A 21706-nucleotide genomic window follows, 5' to 3' on the forward strand; every position below is an offset into this window, starting at 1 on the left:
GCCCGAAGCTGGCCCTGCAGGGCATCGATCCTAACCCCTCACTGGGCAAATGGAACTATTCATGCAAATCCACAGTAGGTTATTGGTGCGCCAGGCGTTCCTCGAACCCTGGTCCCCACCCTTTAACAACCTTCCCACAAGACAAGCTGTCACCAATTGATCTTGGTGACAGCTTGTCTTGTGGGAAGGTTGTTAAAGGGTGGGGACCAGGGTTCGAGGAACGCATGGCGCACCAATAACCTACTGTGGATTTGGATGATTAGTTCCATTTGCCCAGTGAGGGGTTAGGATCGATGCCCTGCAGGGCCAGCTTGGGGTCCGTTTGGGCGGCTAGCAGTGAGGCTAGCGGGGTCTACGGGACGGGTTGTTACAACGCGTGACTATACCCGGATTTTCCCTTCTTAACATCTATATGTAAGAAGGCAACTCGCTAAAATTATCCTCGGGAGTACCCTGATCGATCTGCCTTGCATTCAGAAACGTTCGATATGTCTTCCAATAACCCATATGTTGACACCAACAAATTAATAAATCAGCCATAATATATAGATAACTCAGCCGATACATTCAAATAAGTCAGCCGTAAATAATCAATAAATCAGCCGTAATATATAAATAACTCAGCCTATACATACCTATAAGTCAGCCGTAAAGAATCAATATGTAAATAACACAGCCAAGACATTCATATAAGTCAGCCAGTTTGTATTAATAATCCAGCCATAACGTAATGATATGTCAGCCACTATTATCAAAAAATCAGTCGAAACATAGTAATTACCTTTATACTAAATTGCTTATTGAAAATGATTCCGACACTTTTAGGATTAACTTCCAGACCAAGATCACCAAGATATTCTCTGTAAAGATCTGCCAATACATCAGCTATTGATTGGCGGGATCTAGTAGAATGTTTCGTCACAGAACATGTGTGTTCCGAATCGTATAAACAAACATGAAAATCCTGGTCATCCCCTTGTACATATGCACGAACTCTCCAAAGACATCCTTCAACCCAGCACTTCATAATCACCATTCTCGGATTTGATACTGGTATATTAAAATAAAATCCATCCCTAACCAAAATAAGTTTCACGTGATTTCTTAACTCCTTTTTGCTCCTATATCGTTGTCCTACAGCAATTTTTAGCGTTTACACCTGTAACCTAATAGCCTCCAGATTCATCTTCGATCCGGCAAAGTTATCATCTTTATGAGATTTCTTCTTAGGAGGCAGAGTCGGTGAGTCTTCCTCTTTACTCTGAGGCTCGCCCAATACAGAAAAGTTCTCGTCATCATATGACTCACCATCGGAGTTGTCGAAAACATCAAATCGGCTTGAAAATTCATCGTCTTCTTCTTTATCCGACAGCTTCTTCTTCTTCTTCGTTTTCTTTGTCAACAATCTTACCATAATCAAAACAAGTGCCTTCAAATCCCCCACCGTCCACTTCGTATGTAGATTCTACTTTCGAGTCACTGCTTGGCCATTTCATACTTCCTCTAGCTCCACTAGTTTTTGTAGACTCTTTCGCCGAAAACTCTACACAGAGACGTAGCTGATCGGTTTTCCATAGCCCCAAAAAACATTGCAACTGCCGATCATTGGAGACAAAAACTTGTGGAGTATCATGCGCCATATGTTTCAGTGCCTTGTTCTAGAACATGTAGCTCAGCTTTAGCTCATGGCTAAAAGCGTCCAATCTGTAGTCTTCAAGAACAAGCTCCACAAGCTTGTCGTGTGTTGTGCCTCCATCTATCTGCACAACTATACACCCTCTATCATCGGTGTTAAATACATATCACTGTGTCTTTACCCAATTACCGAAAACAACTAGTACCGGAACTGGATCCATGAAAGAAAATAAAGAACAAGATGAAGAAGAAGTAGAAGAACAAGGTGAAGAAGAAGTGGAAGAACAAGGTGAAGAAGAAAGTGAAGAAGAAGTAGAATAAGAAGGTAAAAACCATGCAAATAGTTCACTTATTAACCAGTTGAAGAACAATAGTCGAAGGAACGACGTTTCGTATTTCCGGAGAAGAAAGATGATGACATGAAATGCTGACATGGATGATGCGACTGACGTGGCAAGGAAGAGTTTAGTATGATTTCAAGGCTTTGATGACTATTATCAAGTATTTTAGGTTTCAAGAAAGTTTTACAGGTATTATAGCAAAAAGAACCAAAAGACAAGGAAAATACGTTTCAGGAAAGATTCAGAGCTTTACAGTGGGAAACTTTTGAAGAATTCACATTTCGACGTACTTGGTGTCTACTGAAAGCTGAGAGAGTAATCTACCGAGACGTGTTACAAACCGACGTAAAGAGAACCAACAAGCCAAGTGGGCTTTTATTGAAGGCCTGACCAGCGACCATCACGGCAGCCCTGTCCAAGCCTTCACCACGTTCTAGAAGTTTCCTACGCTGCCCCTTGCCATGCACTTAACAAGAGAAGACATTTTTACCCTTACAAAACCCTAAACCCTAGACAAAACCTTATAAATACTCTTCTAAACCTAGGGTTTAGATTGTCCCTTCAAAGTGCCTTCACCCTACCTCCTAAGAGCTGACGACCAGAAGAACAGCCACGACCAGCAGCTCTCTCTCGTCCATCTCTTGAAGCTTTGAAGTTCACCAAACTCTTTAGTTTTCTATTTGCTTTGTTCTTTGTTTCTAAAGGAAGAAGATCCTTACAACTTTGTTTGACAATCATTAAAATAATATCTAAATCCCTTTTCTCTATTTATTATTTTATGTTTATGAATTATTTAAACCTTGCTTTTATGATTCTCTTAAACATGCTAGAGTAGTTTTCTAGTTGGGTTTAAAGGGATAAATCAAAGGGGGGGAGATGATCTTATTTTAGGTGGCAATTTTTAGGGTTTGTTAGATTTATATTCTTGTTTATTCTATACTTTCATTCTAAGTCTTTGCTTTATGCTTTAAGTTAGCCTCATGAACTAACTATGATCTAAAGTGTGTGTGCTTTGCCAAAAGCTTGCATGTGTGCTTGACCTAGCTTAGATGTGTGAGTCATAGGAAGCACATACCCCTTACCTATGGAATCTCATGGATTAGAATCAAACCTGCTTAAAATGCTTTGATCTATGCGTCGTTGTCTGCGACAGTTGAGTCTCGGAGTATAGTGATCTTAGACGGTTAGCTTGTGAACTATAAGTTAACGGTTCATTTGTGTTTCGTAGTCCGAGTTTTAGATAAACAAACTAACCCTAAACTTTCCTAGATAGATAGATCATTGAACCCCTGCGATTCCCCTTGATGCCCAACGCTTGTTTTATTATTTTTACTTGCTTTTATTTACGTTTATTGCTTACTACGACAGTGACAACCTAAACCCCCATTTTTATTGAGTTCTAGCCTTACGTACTTCCGACGGATTCCGTTAAACAACAACTCTCTCTCTGTGGGATCGATCCTTAAATACTACTACCGATTAGCTGTGCACTTGCAGCCGTTGTGTGGTCTTTTTAAGGTAAAAGATTTCAAGTGATAAAAACCATACACATCAAAGCTTTTTGGCGCCGTTGCCGAGGAGAGATTGTTATTAACAAGAGTCTAGGAACTAGATTAACGTCTAGGACACCTTGCTTTTTATTTTTTCTTTTTGATTTTCACTTGTTTCAGGAGACCTTGAGGATGAACCTCGATGATCTCCCTGTCGATTTTGAGAATCTTAAAATCGCACAACTTATGTCACATTACCGAGACACGGACGGAGACCCATCCAGTCCGCAAGCTCACTCGCTGCATGGTCCATGCCTTGGTCACTCTCGACCAGCCGATGTACCACCATCTAGGCGTCCTTGTCGCCGTTCTTTCATTTGGCCATCTGGAGGCCGATCACCTATGGGAACAGCTTACTTCCCAGCTGCCCATTCATACATGCCGTACCACACGGACGTGCCATGCTTTGCAATGGACCAATACTTTGATCCGCAAGAAGTCATGAATGTCGATGTCAACGAAAACTTTTTCTATGACACTCAAAAACCAACCACTTCAAGGAGCTCTTACACTGAAGACAAGCTCATGAAAATGATGGATGAACTTATATCAAGTCAAGAGGAAGCTGATCAAGTTCTAAACGCTAAATTGAATAAGATGAGTATTGAGTTTGGAGCTAAACTCAAGATTATCACCAAAGATGTTACCCGCTTGGAGGAACAAAACAATGCCATCAACAACCAAGTTCTAGACCATATGGAAGATATACAAGATCAAGGAACAAAGCTTATCAACTTGGGCTACACCATCGACACCATTGAGAGCCGCCTAGAGTGGAAAGTAGAAGCCCTATTCAACAAATCCGGTGAGTGCAACAACTGGAGTTATGATCAAGTCTACCAACGTACTGATGCTGAAGAAGGATATGGAGCCTCACATGATGATCCAACCGATACTAACAAGTCCAAGGAGTGGACTAGAGAAAAATATTACCAAACCGATGAAGGAGAAGCTTATTCTGAAGAAAATGCCAAGGAAAGCCAATATGAAGATTTGCCAATGGAGAATGATGAGTCTTATGATCTATCATCTAATAAAGAAGATGGAGAAGAAGAGCTCATATATTTATACTGTTGCATGACATATCAGATCCCTAGACAAGAAGCTCCCGAAAATCACAATTTTTGACAATTTTAACACGAAGAAGAAGCTGTCTACCGAGGTAACCCTATAACTCTACCATCTCCAGCACCATATGATATCTATGATGATTGGGAAGCTTTCCCAAGTCACCGTCCAAGTCGTTTTAAAAGGCCTTATCCAAGGAGAGCGGTAGCCAATTTAAACCGCTCATACCATTACCGAGACCCTTTCCGACTTCCACACCAAGTCTACCAAGACAATTTTCGTCAGTCTACACAACAAAGAGCTGAATAAGAGAAGATGTTGAACCTTGTAAGTCAGATAACAGTCTCTCTAGATGAGACTATGAAGATGCTACATGAGAAGCTTGACAAAGCTGAATCTGATCTTTCGGGAAAAATGGATGACATAGCTTTTGAAGTTAAAAGAATAGAGGAGGAAAATTGTAAAAAATGTTGAAGCCATGGAGAAGAAGCTCTTCTGTTTTAAAGAAGAACAAATTCAACATTCAAAGGAGATAAGAGAAAACGCTAAGGAGATTAGCGATTGCAACATGAAGATTAACACCTTGGAGAGCCGCTGCTATAACAATTCCGAAGCTATTCTTAACAAGACCCTCAAACTATGCAACCATATGGAGAATTATGAAGAAAGAGCCAAGAAAACCGAGATCAAAGTGGAAGAGATTGGTAACCGATTTAATACCTTGGGAGACACTCTAACCGAAGAGTTCACTAGTCTTCTTGTTCCACTACTTGAGTCTAACATTGGAGCTAAGCAAGTTGCCATTGAAAAGAGAATCAAGTCTCTTGAGGAGAATCTAGAGAGCTCAATCTCGTGTGCTGTTGGACACACCCAAGAAGAGCGAATCAATGGAGAAGAAGAAGGAAGAAAAAAAGAAATCCTTGACGAAAAAGGAAAACATTCATGTTTCCTTTTAGAAAAAGGAAACCTTGGCCTTATTAAAACAAGACACAATCCTACTCCTCCTCCACAACATCTTGACGTGAAAGAAGCCCCCCCTAGAAACCAAAGAAAAAAGATTTTTTGAGAGATAAGCTACAAATTTCGATGGAGACCATGAGTTCTAAAGACATCTCTCGAGAAGAAGAAGTTCTGATCCTTACCAAAGATTGTTTTGCTGTAACAACACTTGAAGCCTCACCACCACGAGACCTAGAAGGTCTAGGAGGAGAAGAAAACACTGAAGAAGAAGAAGAAGAAGAGGAGTATGAAACCGATTATGAAGAAGAATCCATTGGAGATGATGGATCCGATCTTGCTAGCCCTCGACAAGAAGAACCAGAAGCTGAGCCCCCAAGAGACAAACCGCCGAGTTTGGAGAGATTCAACCAGTCTCTAGATGGGATGAGCCCCCAAGAGACAAGTTTAAAACCTTGATGAAAGTTATTCCACCTCACATCTCATTCGAAGAAGCATGGAGCAAGTTCCCATTGAAGCGTTTCTTCATGGAGAGCTATATTATCGAAGAACATGTGGAGGATCACTTTAGAGAGGCAAGACTATCTCTTTATCCAAACGCACCAGCCGAGACACAAAAAATATGGCGTAGAAGACGCATTAGCGAGGAAGATTTGGAGAAGTTCAACAAAGCTGTTAAAGCTTTACCCCTTGGTACGTCTTTCATGAATGTTTGGTGACAACATGATATCTCTCGTTTATTTTTGGAAAGCAAAGAATCAGTAGACGAGATTAGAGATCTGTTCCTAAAAGCTATGGAACCTGAAGATTTACGAACACTACACAAAGTGGAGAGTCCTGGCCGATTTCTCATCACTTGCTATATCAATGGAGTTAAATTCGAGGATGCATTATGTGATTCCAGCTCAAGTATCAACATTATGTCAACCGATGCTGCTAAGAAGATTGGCTTGAGACACTTGCAACCCTTGGACATATGCATATGACTCGCCAATTCCTCATTCACAATATCCGAAGGAATGGTATGACACAGTCATGTGCGAGTTGGAATCTGCAATGTTCCAACCGATTTTCAAATTATCAATGCTGAGAAAGGGAGGTTTACACCACTTATCATCACTGATCATTAAGCGAGGACTGTTGCAAAATTTATTTATTTCAATAAATATCCTATAAAACTGAAACCGCCCATTGAATTAATTATATTCAAACTCTTTCTCCGCTTTTCCGAGAAGAGTTTGAAACTTAGGCTTGAAAAAAGCAAGAGACTGGCACAAATTTGTGATTATAAACAGCTCTTATTTCCGGTATCAATCTAGTAATTTTGTAAAAACAATGTCAAAGGAAACAAAGAATACTATAAAGTACTTTCAAACAATAACATTACGAATACTATAAAGTACTTTCTCAACATCCTCTAGAACCATCATACGTAACTTAATGGGAAATCCATCATCATAATAACGCTCCAAATTAATCCCACATAATTTCCCCTTATAGTTTATCAAGGGATAATAAAAGTGTTCTGCACGTATGAACTTGATTAATTTCTCAGACCTAACATCGAAGCAAACTATCACATAAGACCATCTATTACACTCTAGAGCAAAGTAATACAAAACTCTAGTCCTGGGCATTCGGCAAAACCCGGTTAACCCGAACCGAGGAAACCGAAACATTCGGTTATCGGCATCAAATGTGTGAGAGAGAGCAAACCGATCGGTCAAATTAATTTTAGAATTCGGTTAGTAATTCGGTTCGGTTCGGCAAGGCATAACCGATCGGGTTCACGTAAACCGAAGTATATAGAGTGATAAAATTTCATTAACCCTAATCCCCTTTCATTTTCTAGCTTCTTCGTGAGGCTGCCTCTCTTTAGCTCTCTCTGCGAAAATCGTGAAAGCCTAATGTCTACAGATCTAGAGAGGTTTGTCTTAGAGATCTCACTACAGATCTAGTGAGGTTTGTCTGATGTCGTGTGGTCATGTCTAATGTCTACAGATCTACTGATCCAGAACGACCAAGTGTTTGAAACACACCACTCTTGTTATCAGACAGGGAAGATCAAACCATTTGGAACCATCAGAGATGGGGGAGGTCAACTTTGTCAGATACCGTTGACGCCGCAGCCAGCCTCCCACCGTTGTGGAGATATTGAAAACCCTAATTGTTAATGGGTTTGGACTTTGTAATTGTAAATATGTTAAATTGGATTGTTATTGGGTTTGTAATTAGATTTGAGTCCACTTTATTTGTTTTTCGTCTAATTCGGGTAGAATAAACCTAACTAGGAAAAATTCGGTTTATTTTGGAATACAAATTTTAGCCTATAACCGACCCGAACAAACCGATTTCCGAACCGATCCGAACCGAATTCTATTTTGGGTCTATTCGGTGGGATTTTAGAAAACCCAAATTTTTGGAAAACCGAATAATCCGACCCGAACAAACCGTTTCAACCGAACGCCCAGGGCTACAAAACCCCATTGATGCAAATTTTACTCCACAAAGGCTTATTTGTAAAAGGACATTGGATCTTCCTCCACCTCAATTCCCCAGTTCCCAGTGTCAAGATATAGTGATTTGTACCACTAGAAGCTATAAATTCACGAGTAGTCATGAACAATACCTTGAATTCCTTGTCAATCGGATCAAACCCTAAATAGCTATAGGAAGAGCTATGCGAATCACCTCTAAGTTCAGGTAAATCACATACTGTCCTGTGAGAGGGTTACATATCACACACTTTGCATCTTTTCTTGGATAATTCCAACTTGAATAAAAAGCTATCTCCTAGGAAGTTGCCAAAAGAGATAGAATAGAAAAGAAGAAATGTTCCGTTAAGTCTTAAGATTGTAATATGTTAAATCTAATAGGTTTAGGAAAGGTTAAACCTATAAATATAAGAGTCTATGAAGAGGTGTTCCATAAGACTTGAGAGAAAGAGAGATTTAGTTTTTGAGAGAGTTTTCTAAATCAAATAAGAGAGGTGTTCTTATATTCAAAGTTTTATCTTCCAAGTTCTTTCTTAGATTTGGTATCACAGCAAGGTTGTGCTTCTGATCAAGAAACGGTGGAGAAAACTTTTCGAAACCAAGCATGGGGGACGAACAGAATTCACCGTCACGAACGAAGGACCTTGGAGCACCATCAATCCAATGTCCATTACTAACATCAACAAACTACACAGTTTGGTCGATGAGGATGAAGATCATACTCCGAGTTAGCGAAGTATGGGATACAATCGAGCCAGGATCCACAGATGTAAAGAAGAATGATATTGCGATAGCTCTTCTATTCCAATCTGTCCCCGAGTCACTTATCTTGCAAATAGGAGAGCAAGATTTGGCTAAAACACTGTGGAACGCTATCCGATCATGTCACCAAGGAGCGGAACGTGTAAAGGAAGCTAGACTTCAGATCTTGTTAGCAGAACTAGAGCGGTTGAAGATGAATGACTCAGATTCGGTAGATGACTTTGCAGGCAAGATTTAAGGGCTTGCATCGCAATCAGCTTCTTTGGGAGCGACCATTGAAGAACCAAAGTTGGTAAAAAAGTTTCTTACATGCTTACCTAGAGAAAAATTTATCCATATGGTAGCCTCCCTAGAGCAAGTCCTCGACTTAAACAGAACAACGTTTGTAGACATAGTTGGAAGGTTAAAGGCTTATGAGGAACGAATTGGAGAAATAAGGATAGTCGAAGATCAAGGCAAGCTGATGTTTACCAATACCTCTAACAATCGTGGAGGTTACGGTGGTTTCCGAGGAGGATACAGAGGTAGAGGCGGCTTTGGTAGAGGCGGCTTCGGTAGAGGTAGCTTTGGTAGAGGTGGTTTCGGTAGAGGCAGGGGTCGAGGACGATTCAATGGCCAAAACCAAGGAGGAGAAACCACATAAGACAACCAAAACAAACCAAAGAAAGACTTGTCGAAAGTAATATGTTGGAGATGCGATAAGCCAGGGCACTATGCGAAAACATGTACCAACAAACCGATTCAAAACCACAATCAGACTCACGAATCAAACTTGAATGAGACACATGAAGTCGATGCACTGTATATGCATGAAGTAGTGTTTTTAAACGAAGACAAGGTAATGCCGAAGGACTACGATACCAACAAAGGCAATGCAAGTGTTTGGTATTTGGATAATGGAGCAAGCAATCACATGACAGGAAATAAGGAGTTTTTCTGTAGCTTGGATGAGAGGATTAAAGGTAAAGTCAGGTTTGGTGATGGCTCTTATGTTGATATTGTTGGGAAAGGGATCATTAACTTCGTGTGCAAGACTGGAGAAATAAGAGCACTCAAAGAAATTTACTTTATACCCGACCTTAAACAAAGCATTTTATGTCTTGGCCAAGCAACATAGGGAGGATGTGAAATGAACATGAAAGGAGAGTTTCTGACACTTCTAGATCCATGTGGAAGACTACTTGTAAGAGTTACTAGGTCTTCAAACAGGCTTTACAAGACACCAATGGAAATAAGTCCTCCAATGTGTTTACAGCTCGAGAGTGATGATACTACATGGCGTTGGCATGCTCGGCTGGGGCATGTAAACTTCAATGTTATGAATAACATGGTTCGAAAGGATATGGTTGTAGGAATGCCACACATGATCCATGACAGGGGTATGTGTGAGGTGTGCTTAGTTGGGAAGCAAAGAAGAGGTTCATTCCCGGCTAAAACAAGTTTTCATGCATCACAAGCCTTGGAATTGGTACATGGAGACTTGTGTGGTCCGATTTCACCACCAACACCGGCTAATAACCGATATGTTCTTGTTTTAATTGATGATTTCTCTAGGTACATGTGGACAATGTTACTAAGAGAAAAGAGTGAAGCGTTTGATCGCTTTAAACGGTTTAAAGACTTTGTTGAAAAACAGAGTGGGTTCTCCATCAAGACGTTTAGAACCGATAGAGGAGGAGAGTTTACTTCAGCTGAGTTCAATCGGTTCTGTGAGGAAAACGGCGTTGCTAGACATCTAACTGCGCCGTATACACCACAACAAAACAGTGTGGTGGAGAGAAGAAACCGTACTTTGATGGAAATGACAAGAAGCCTGATGAAAGCGATGTCGGTTCCGAATGATATGTGGGGAGAAGCTGTACGCCACTCGACTTATCTCATCAATAGAGTGCCCACAAAAGCATTATATGGTCAGACTCCATATGAGTGCTTTACGACCAAGAAACCGAACATTGAACACTTGAGAGTGTTCGGTTGTGTTGCCTACGCAAAGATCAATGGACCACAGTTGAAAAAGCTAGATGATAGATCAAAGAAAGTGATCAATCTTGGAACATAACCTGGTTCTAAAGCTTATAGACTCTACGACCCTGTTGCAGAGAGAGTAGTTGTCAGCAGAGACGTCATATTTGACGAAAGTAAGGCTTGGGACTGGTCATCTACGACAAACAAATCAGATGGTGAACCTGGTATGTTTAGGCTCTTTCAAGAAGGTTTTATCGAAGATGGTGGTGGACAAGTTAACGAACAAGGTAATGATCAAGAAGATGCAGAACAAGAAGATGTAAATCATGATAACCAAGAAGAGGAAGAAGATAATGAGAATGATATGAATGATGGGAATCAAGTTGAGGAGCAACAAGTCGGAGCTCAACCTCTGGTCACAAGATCTGGTCGTGTGATAACAAAGCCACATTATCTTAGTGATTATGTCTTATTTTCAGAAGAAGCAAGTTGCAGGTTGTTTCTAACACTAGATGGGGAACCAGAAAATTACTTCGAAGCTGGGAAGATAAAAGAGTGGATCGATGCTATGAAGGCTGAACTGGATTCGATCACAAGGAACAACACCTGGGAGCTTGTAGACAAATCAGTTGGTGTTAAACCTATAGGTGTTAGGTGGGTCTACAAACTTAAACGAAAGGCTAATGGTTCGGTGAATAAGTATAAGGCGAGGTTAGTTGCAAAAGGATATGTGCAACAACAAGGTATAGATTTCGATGAGGTGTTTGCTCCGGTAGCTAGAATTGAAACTATACGGCTTCTAATAGCACTCGCAGCAACAAGAGGTTGGGAGATTCACAACTTAGACGTGAAGACAGCTTTTCTCAATGGCAAACTAAAAGAATTAGTCTATGTTACTCAGCCAAAAGGTTTTGAGAAGAAAGGAGAAGAGGATTGAGTTTATAGGCTGTATAAGGCCTTGTATGGTCTCCGTCAAGCTCCTAGAGCTTGGAATACAAAGCTGGATCAGGTTCTAAAAGAAATGAACTTCAAGAAGTGTGTGAAGGAACCAACATTGTACCGAAAGAAGGAGGAGAAGGAGTTCCTAATTGTGGCCATCTATGTTGATGATCTTTTTGTAACAGGGACATCACTCAAGATCATTAAAGCTTTTAAAGAAGACATGTCAAGAAGGTTCGAGATGTCGGATCTTGGGAAATTAACTTATTATCTTGGCATAGAAGTTATTCAAGGAGCCAATGGAATCAAGATCAAACAGGAAGCATACGCTCAAGGAATACTTGTTGATGCAGGAATGGGGTCCTGCAATTCAACTCATGAACCGATGGAGCCTGGTCTGAGTTTATCAAAAGCGGAAAAGGAAAAGGAAGTTGATGCTACAAGGTATAGAAGAACCATAGGTTGCTTAAGATACCTCCTCCACACGAGACCAGATTTATCCTTTGCAGTTGGGGTCCTTAGCCGCTATATGCAGAGTCCGAGAGTGTCTCATGGGCAAGCTATCAAACATGTACTAAGGTATTTAAAAGGAACTACTGGTTATGGTTTGTTTTTCAAGAAGGATGGATCAAGAAGGATCACTGGATACAGTGACAGCAGTCACAACATTGACATCGACGATGGAAGAAGCACCACATGTCATGTTTTCTATTATGGTTCATCGCCTATCACATGGACAACACAGAAACAGCCGACTGTGGCATTATCGTCATGTGAAGCAGAGTTCATGGCTGCTACGGAAGCTGCCAAACAGGCTATATGGCTCAAAGAATTGTTGAGCGAGATACTAAGTGTGAAAGGAGAGAAGATCCTGCTTAGAATTGATAACGAATCAGCTATAGCCTTAACCAAGAATCCAGTATTTCATGGGAAAACGAAGCATATGCTTGCTAAGTACCACTTTATTCGAGAGTGTGTAGAGAATGAGCAGATTGAGGTCGAACATGTGCCAGGAGAGGAGCAAAAGGCCGACATACTTACGAAGCCACTAGGACGAGTTAAATTCAAGGAAATCAGGAGTTTACTCGGAGTTGAAGACATCAAGTTTCCCAGAGTTCATGTTGGAATTACGGGGGAGAATGTTGGATAATTCCAACTTGAAGAACAATCTCTTAGGAAGTTGCCAAAAGAGATAGAATAGAAAAGAGGAAATGTTCCTTAAGTCTTAAGATTGTAATATGTTAAATCTAATAGGTTTAGAAAAGGTTAAACCTATAAATATAAGAGTCTATGGAGAGGTGTTCCATAAGACTTAGAGATTTAGTTTTTGAGAGAGTTTTCTAAATCAAATAAGAGAGGTGTTCTTATATTCAAAGTTTTATCTTTCAAGTTCTTTCTTAGATCTTTATCTTCCCTTGAGATACACATATTTTGAAAATATATCAAGCCAGAGGCATAGCTACAATTGTATTTGCTTATGCCTTTAGAGAACTTGGTATGAAACTCGGTGGCGGCTACTATGGGAGAAGACGACTTCTCATATGAATTCTGAGGCTGAGGCTGAAGAGTTGAGTAAAAGCTCCACTCACCTTCTGTTTTTACCACAATTAAGAGGCGTGGACGAGCCGAGGACCTGGTTAACAACTCAGTGAAATCCTCATGGTGAAATCCTGACCTGATTAGAGCCGAGGACTTCCACAGCTTCGACAGGCAGCGGCACCTAGCGATTGATTTTGTAGACAATCTCGAGAATATCTCGAGAATGAGCTCATCTGGAATGGAATCAAAAGTTTTTCCACTAACCATGATCGAACAGGAGTTACGTGTAGTTTTTGGATTAGTTTTTTTTAAATAGATGACCTATTTATTTATCTAGTTAGGAGGGGGTGGTGGTGCACTTGAACTTATTCAGAGATTGGCACTAACCTAATTAAGGCCCAGCTCTTAAGGCCTTTTTTAGAAGTAAAAGTAAAATATACATTCAGTACGTAGTGCCTCTTGCTTATACCGCTGAGACAAGCAAGTGCAGCATCTCTGTATGTATATAGCTGGTTACGTGATCTGCAAGACAATTTCACCTATAAAGGTAACTCCAACAATATAAATACTTCAAATTAATGAAAATTAAAAGTGACAAAGAGAGAATACAAACACAACCTGTAAAGTTTATTCATCTTCTAAAAAAACACAGCATCAAATTTTGAGTATGACGATCGTGTTATGAACAGTCTTCACTTGATGATCTTCTCTAGATGATGTTGATGTGCTCTGTTCTGGTAGGCGTATAGATGTTGCAACATATGTTGTCTTCATAACATCAAACCTAAGATTCTCTACATGCATGGTCTACACTACAGAGTAGTAAACTGTATGATCATTTAAGTGAGGACTGTAGCAAAATTTATTTGTTTCAGTAATCATCCTGCAAAAACCCGACTGATACCCACAAATAACCTCTTTGCAGTCAAGAAACCGCCAATTGAATGATTAGATTCAAACTATTTCTCCCCTTTTCCGAGAAGAGTTTGAAACTTAGGCTGGAAAAAGTAAGAGACTGGCACAAATTAAACAGCTCTTATTTCCGGTATTAATCTAGTAATTTTGTAAAAACAATGTCAAAGTAAACAAGAATGCTATAAAATACTTTCAAACAATAACATTAGAAGAAAAAAAAAGAGTCTGAAAAAAACACAATGTAGATAAGACAGTAATTTGCTTTCAATCTTCCAAGTAACGTGTAACATAATTAGGGAGTGATATGGGTTAAGTGGCTAACGCTTTTTGTATTGTCTTTTACTTGTCATCAGAGAGATTCCTCTGTTTTAGTCGTAGACTCTGTTTCAGATGCAGAAGTTAAATAAATTTCAACAGGCTTATACTAATACTTTTTAACCTAATAATGATTCAAATTCATATAAAAATGTAACATTTTTGAGAGTTAAACAAACATTTCTATGGATCTTATTTCTGGAGTTGAATTACAAGCTGATATTAAAGTTGAAGCCATTGCTTTAGATTCCAACTTTAACTCCTTCACATTCTCAAATCATTCTTGTCACTGTGCCATTAACCTTTTGGCTGCGTTTTCAGTGGTTAGAGCTCCTGGTATGGTTTACAAACCTCGTTGGGAAGCCTTGTCGACTTGTTCGTTTTGATTAAGGTTTTATATACGTTTTTCCTGTCTTACAGCTTTGACTCTATTTTAAATGATTGTCACTGTGCTGAAGAGCTCACATCCTTGCTGTTATGTGGCAGCCTCTGAGACTAAGACCTACGGATCCAAATTATGCTCCAGATCACTTTGTGAAGTTCTCAGTCATATTCAATTTCTTTCCTTCCGGTTCTGCTCTTTATAGTGTCCCATAACGTGATCCAGGGTTCTCTGAATAAAGTTCTCAGGAATCCTGTACAAAGCAGGAAAGTCCTAGCTAGTCTCTTAACATCTATTATTGCTTTGTAACAACACTTGGACAGAAATTAGATTCTTTTAGACAAAATAAGTCAATACTCTATGCTGTAAAACTATGCTCCCATTGCAAGATGTATATGAACTCCATGAATCTTGTCTCTGTTTCATTGTTTAAAAGTTTTCGGATCAGACAAAATTAGAGCCAAAGAGGAGACACAGGGAACAATGACAGTTTTAGGCTTTTTAGCTAAGAAGAAGCCAGTCGAATGACAGAGCTACACTATTTTTTTTTGTTTTGGACAAAAAAAACATAGCTAAGTGTACCAAAACATAAAATAGCTAAGCTAACAGAGCGAAAGAGCAGGTTAGCTGATGATGATCCGCACCCGTTCTGCTCCTTGTTCTTAACAGATTGGGGAGACTTGGAGAGGTCAGGAGACGTATCCCTACGTCGTTGTGGTTCTGGCCTCTCGGCAACAATATTTTGCTCCTCGTCAAGAGACGTATCTCGGCGTTGTGGTTTAGCATACAAACGTCGTTGTGGTTCTGGCCTCTCGGGAACAATAGTATGCTCCTCTCGGCGTTGTTGTGGTTTTGGCCTCTCGGGAACAATGCTTCGGCCTAGTTGTAAAAGGGCTGACTTCAGTTGCATTGCATCAGTAACACTAGTATCCTCTACATAGTCTTCTACAAAGGCGTATCTCCAATCACAGCTATCTCCAACACCTTGCATTTCAACAACTTGGAGAGTGTTCCTTTCCGGATTGAAGTAGAAAACATAAAAAGGATTAGAGGCAGAATCCGTGGACAAAACAATTTCACCAGAAGCAGTCACCCCAACAACGGACAGATTCTCTTTGACCTTAACAACTTCACTCTGATCAGCCGACAAAGAGTAGACATAGCTGGACCATTCCCGCTTCTCTAGAACCCTCATCCTCAACTTAACGGGAAATCCACCATCATAACCATACTCCAAATCAATCCCACATAGTTTCCCCTTGTAGTTTATCAAATTATCAAAACGGCAATTCGGGTCAAGGAGCTTGAATGTCTCAGAACTAACATCAAAGCAAACTATCACATTAGACCTTCTTCCATCATAATTAACATGAGCTGAGTAATACAAAACACCATCGATGCATATCCTTTCCCAAAAAGGCTCATGTGTAAATGGACATCGGATCCTCCTCCATCTCAATTCCCCAGTTCCTAGTGTCAGAATATAATGATCTGTACCACTGGAAGCTATATAATCACGAGTAGTCATGAACAATACCTTGAATTCCTTTTCAACCGGATCAAACCCTAAATAGCTATACGAATAGCTATGCGAAACACCTCTGAGTTCAGGTAAGATCACATACTGTCCTGTAAGAGGGTTACATATCACATGCTTTAGATCTTCATCTTCTCTTGGAATACACATCTTATGGAAGTAGATCAATCCAGAGGCATAGCTGCATTCGTATCCGCTTGTTCCTCTAGAGAACTTGATATGAAAATCAGCGGCAGATACTACAAGAGAAGATTTCTTACATGGATTCTGAGGCTGAGGAGTTGAGTAAAAGCTCCACTCACCGTGTTGTGGTTGTTTAACCCCAATTAAGAGTCGTCGACGAGCTTTGGACCTTGTTTGATACAAGTTGGTGAAATCGTCACGGTGGAATCCAGATCTCATTAGAGCCGAGGACTTCCATCCCTTCGACACGCAACGACACCTAGCTATTGATTTTGCTGGCAATTTCGACAGTATCTTGATGAGGAGATCATCTGGAATTGAATCAAAAGGTTTTGAGCTATCCATGATTCGAGCGAGACTCGAGAGAATACAAATCGCACAGAGAGAGAGAGACTCGAGATCTCCCTAATCAATAAAAAAGTTTAGGGCGGTGTTGGATTTGATTTGGAAGCCTAATCAGGATCGGCACTGACGTAAGACCCAATAAGCATGGGCTTTTAACCATCCAATGTTATAATGAAGTAATTATTCATCACTAAACTTGACACATGTTTTAACACTTGTCATGTTTATCTCCTTTGATTAAGTGACTCATCCTTAATTTTGTACCTATAAATATGTGATGAGAATGAGATATAGACAAGAGAAGATTTCAAAGTGAAGAGATGTGTTAGTGTTGTTCTTCCTCACTCTCTCTCTCACCTCATGTTTCTTTTCTATTTTCTTTGTGCAATTATATAGTTGCATAAACATAAACATATACATACATATATATATATAATAATCTTCTATATTTGCGTTATTATTTTCAACACGTTATCAGCACGATCGTCTCTCTGCTCCAACCGATCCAACCGTTTCTATACAGATCACTCTTTTGAGGTAACATCTAATTTATGTCAAATTTGTTTATTTAAAATTTCTTTAAATTCCTTTAAATTCAAGAATATATATATGAGATATTTACGGAGTAAAAAGACTATGTCTTCTCCTTGATCATAATGGTAGGCTCTGCCTCCTTGATCATATAGATCTACATTCTTGATCAGAAAGATAGGCTCTGCCTTCTCGATCATATGTTAAGATTTATATTATATTATGGAAGGTTCTGCCTCCTCAAAATCTCATGAATAAATTAATAATGGACTTATTATTCATGTAGATAATTATGTCAAATCTCGCCAGACTCGAAATTCTTGCCCTTGATGTATTTGGAAAAAATTATATGACATGGGCATCGGATGCACGAATGCATCTGAGATCGGATGGGCTTTTAAGCACCATTGATCCGTCGAAAACGACGTCAGATGAGGATAAGGCCAAGGCCATGGTGTTTTTACGCCACCACCTCCACGATAATCTGAAAAACGAGTACATCACGAAAGAAGATCATGTAGATCTTTGGCAATCACTCAAAGATAGGTTTGATCACCAGAAATATGTGATCTTACCAAAGGCTAGACATGAGTGGTTAAATATCCGGTTCTTGGATTACAAAAGTGTTGGTGAATTTCATTCTGCTATGTTCGGAATCACCTCCAGGATGGCTTTGTGTGGCGAAGAAGTGAGCGATTATGATATGATCGAAAAAACGCTCTCAACTTTTCATCCTGGAAATGCAATCCTGCAAGAACAATACCAGACCAAAGGATACACTCGATTTTCTGAGTTAATGCACGTTCTTCTTGTTGCTGAACAAAATAATCAACTCGTGATGCTGAATCATCAAACTCGCCCAACTGGATCAGCTCCACTTCCAGAAGTGAATGTTGCTTCATCCAGTTATAATTGGCAAGGACAAGGACGCGGACGCGGTCAAGGCCGTGGCCGTGGTCGTGGGCGTGGAGGAGGTCGTGGCCGAGGTAGAGGAAGAGGTCACTATTCTAATACCTTCAACGCTGGCAAAGCCAACAACGATCTTCATGTAAATGATGCCAGCCGCATTATAAAGAAAAAAAATGAGAGTATTTGTTACAGATGCGGCATGAAAGGTCATTGGTACCAAACTTGTCGTATACCAAAGCATTTGGCCGATCTATATCAAGCGTCTTAAAAGGAAAAAGAAAGAGACGTTGAGACCAATCTCATCTCAAATGAAGCTGGACCTTCCTACCATGGTCTCAATGATGAAACTCATCTGGATATCGCAGATTTTCTCGTCAATCAAGAGAGTGGAAAATCATGCGATTAAAATCTTTATGTAAAATATGCTTGTAAAACTTTTGGTCTTTAAAGTCATTTTTGTAATATATTTTAAATCTCCTAAGACTTTGTTATATATTAAATTATTAATGCATATTTTATGAATGTTTTATCTCCGGAAAATGTCAACTTTTGAGATTGAGGACGAAGAAATGTATCTAGCAGATAGTGCTACTACGCACTCAATATTTAGAGATAAAAAATATTTCTCCTCTCTCAAAATGAATGACTCCGCTAAAAGCGTGAGCACTATATCTGGAAATGCAAAGATTATAATGGGCTTTGGCGAAGCCAATTTTTCAATGCCAAGGGAAACAAAATTTGAAATAAAAGATGCATTATATTCCCCTAAGTCTCAACGAAACTTGATAAGTTTCAGAGATATCCGAAGAAATGGATATCATATAAAGACTATGAATAAAAATAGCATTGAATATCTTTGTATCAAATCCGAGGAAAAACATATATTGGAATAATATTATATAAATAAACACAGTTTTAATATAAGGTTCATCACATTTTTTATGTAGAAAATATAATTTATGTTAACGTGTTTAAGATGTTTATACGTACTCAATTTTCAAAAATTAATACTTGGATATTAATATGTTTTACCGTACTCATTTTTAAAAACTTAACACTTGTATATTGATATTTTAAAAGGTAATATCATTAAGGTGAAAAAAACTGAGAATCAGATGACAATATTATGGAATGGAACGTTATAGTAGATATTAGATGCTTAAAAGAAAATCATATATTTTCAAAGACTTCTTTGAAAACTACATTAAGGGTTTTTTTCTGACATTTACCTTCCTCATCTGTAATCAAAATCTTCAATCCTTTTCTGCTTGTAACTCTGGAAAATGCAACGTATAGTTGTCCATGTGTAAATACGGGCTTGGGTAGATACAATCCAACATGTTCCAACGTCTGTCCTTGGCTTTTGTTTATAGTGATCGCAAATGCAAGAGCAACGGGAAACTGACGACGCCTCATACGAAAGGGAAACTTTGCATCCGGTGGCGACACAAACATCCTAGGGATAAGAACTTTGTCGTTGACGTTTCTTTTACCTGTTACAATCCTTGCTTCAATAACATGATTCGCCATTTGTGTGACAATCAATCTCGTACCATTGCATAAACCTCCCTTAGGATCAATATTCCTAAGCAACATGATAGGTGCTCCCTTTTTTAGCGTCAGAACATGGTTAGGTAATCCAGAAACGTGAATACTGTTTAAGAATTCCTGAGTGTAGATCATATCGTCGTATGCACTTGTATTGGAAGTCTCGATGCTGTCTGAACTCAAATACTGTCGTTCTTCCCCTGGATATAATAAAATTCAAATAAGTAACTGTTTATATTGAATTTTGTTTGCAAAAAAAATATTTTTAAAAAAGTTGCACTCTTAATTTACCTGGAAGTTGAGAGAGCATATATTGATTTATTTTATCTACATCATCATTTCTTGGACTAAGAATAGCTCTTTCGCAAAAAAATTTTGCATCGGTCCTTGTTGCAAATGATGGACCGTATATCTGTTTAACAATTGCTTCTATAGGATTATCACATGCAACAATCAATAAATCCTCGGGTATTTCTATTTCTACCTCACCATTGTTAGGCTCGTTGATCTTGCCATCCCCAATATCGAGTAGCCATTTTGAAAATGTGGAGAGAGCATCTGCATCTTGACTATTTTTCGCCTTGCGAAGCCTCATGTTTTGTGTAAGCCGAAGTACTTTACAACTATCCCAAAGCAATGATGAGTTTATAGAGGCTAAAACTGTTCCAACTCTCCCAGCCTCTGGCACAACCGGTAAAATTTGTCTAAAATCACCCCCTAAAACAAAAACTTTACCTCCAAAAATCTGATCACACTTCATAATATCTTGCATACTCCTATCCAAGGTTTCGAAACAATATTTGTTCATCATTGGAGCCTCATCCCATATAATGAGCTTTGCTTCTCTAATTTACTCGGCAACATGTGATTTACCATCTATCGAACATATTGTAAATTCGTCCACATGGATGGGTATACCAAATCTAGAATGAGCTGTCCTACCACCTTCCATAAGTAAAGCAGCTATACGACTCGATGCAACATTAAGAACAATATCACCCCTAGATCGAATATCAGCGCCAAGAATACTCCACAAGAATGTTTTTCCGGTACCACCAAATCCATGAACAAAAAACATACCTCCCTTGTTACAATTCACAGCTTCAATAATTTCTAGGTAGACACTTTGTTGCTCTTCGGTCGACATACGTAACCACTTGTCTAAATTCTCTCTTTGTTCATCACGGCTGTAGTTTCTCTCATCTATTAGAAGCCTATTCTCATTATTATCCATCACAGATTGGTCTGGTTTAGGCATATTCACAATAGTTGACAGAGAGCTTCCGTTGGACCGCTTAATTCTTTCAATCTCAGCTAAGCATAAGTTTGTTATCTGTTCCTGACTTAACATTAGACCTGCATTAGGGATAATTTTTTTTAGTTGACATATTTATGATCAGAATAATAATCGCATACGTTAGTGTAGATCAGTAAATTTTAGAAATACTATACTATTATATTTATTTATATTTTTTAAACTAAATTCTTACTGTGGTTATTCGTACGGTTCCTTTGCAAATACAAAATATCTTCGCACAATATGTCTTTTGTAGCGAGCCAGAGATCGAGAGGCACCGAAACACTTTTCGAAAGCAATAGTATGACAAACAACTTCCTTAGAAACGGCCCAAAACACCACACACTTGCCTCTTTTATAGCTAGAATATATTCTTTGTCGTCATCCAATAATCCCAATGCAAAGCATGCATCTTTAAATTCTTTATACAGTTTACCTTTTACCGTTTTTAAAAAATCAAAACTTGTGGCACCTGGAACTGTATTAAGTAAAA

The 21706-nt window shown here is 39.1% G+C and overlaps 1 protein-coding gene and 4 pseudogenes across 2 annotated transcripts; 1 reads left to right on the top strand and 4 right to left on the bottom strand.

The window, feature by feature from the left end:
• Positions 1–6921: 6921 nt before the first annotated feature.
• On the bottom strand, positions 6922–13518 carry LOC147924144 (F-box only protein 12 pseudogene; annotated as a pseudogene).
• Positions 13519–15259: 1741 nt separating this feature from the next.
• On the bottom strand, positions 15260–17078 carry LOC104757487 (putative F-box protein At1g30930 pseudogene; annotated as a pseudogene). Its single transcript, XR_015586200.1, has one exon. The product of XR_015586200.1 is annotated as a putative F-box protein At1g30930 pseudogene (transcript).
• Positions 17079–17751: 673 nt separating this feature from the next.
• On the top strand, positions 17752–18774 carry LOC104757488 (uncharacterized; annotated as a pseudogene).
• A 764-nt stretch (positions 18775–19538) lies between these two features.
• LOC147924145 (uncharacterized) lies at positions 19539–20051 on the bottom strand. Its single transcript, XM_087494277.1, has one exon. It carries the CDS (start codon positions 20049–20051, stop codon positions 19539–19541), a length of 513 nt encoding a protein of 170 aa, XP_087350403.1.
• Positions 20052–20181: 130 nt separating this feature from the next.
• On the bottom strand, positions 20182–21063 carry LOC147924146 (uncharacterized; annotated as a pseudogene).
• Between the last annotated feature and the right edge of the window lie 643 nt (positions 21064–21706).

Source organism: Camelina sativa, chromosome 17 (genome assembly GCF_030686135.1).
Source record: "Camelina sativa cultivar CO46 ecotype springtype chromosome 17, ASM3068613v1".
Lineage (NCBI taxonomy): Eukaryota > Viridiplantae > Streptophyta > Magnoliopsida > Brassicales > Brassicaceae > Camelina > Camelina sativa.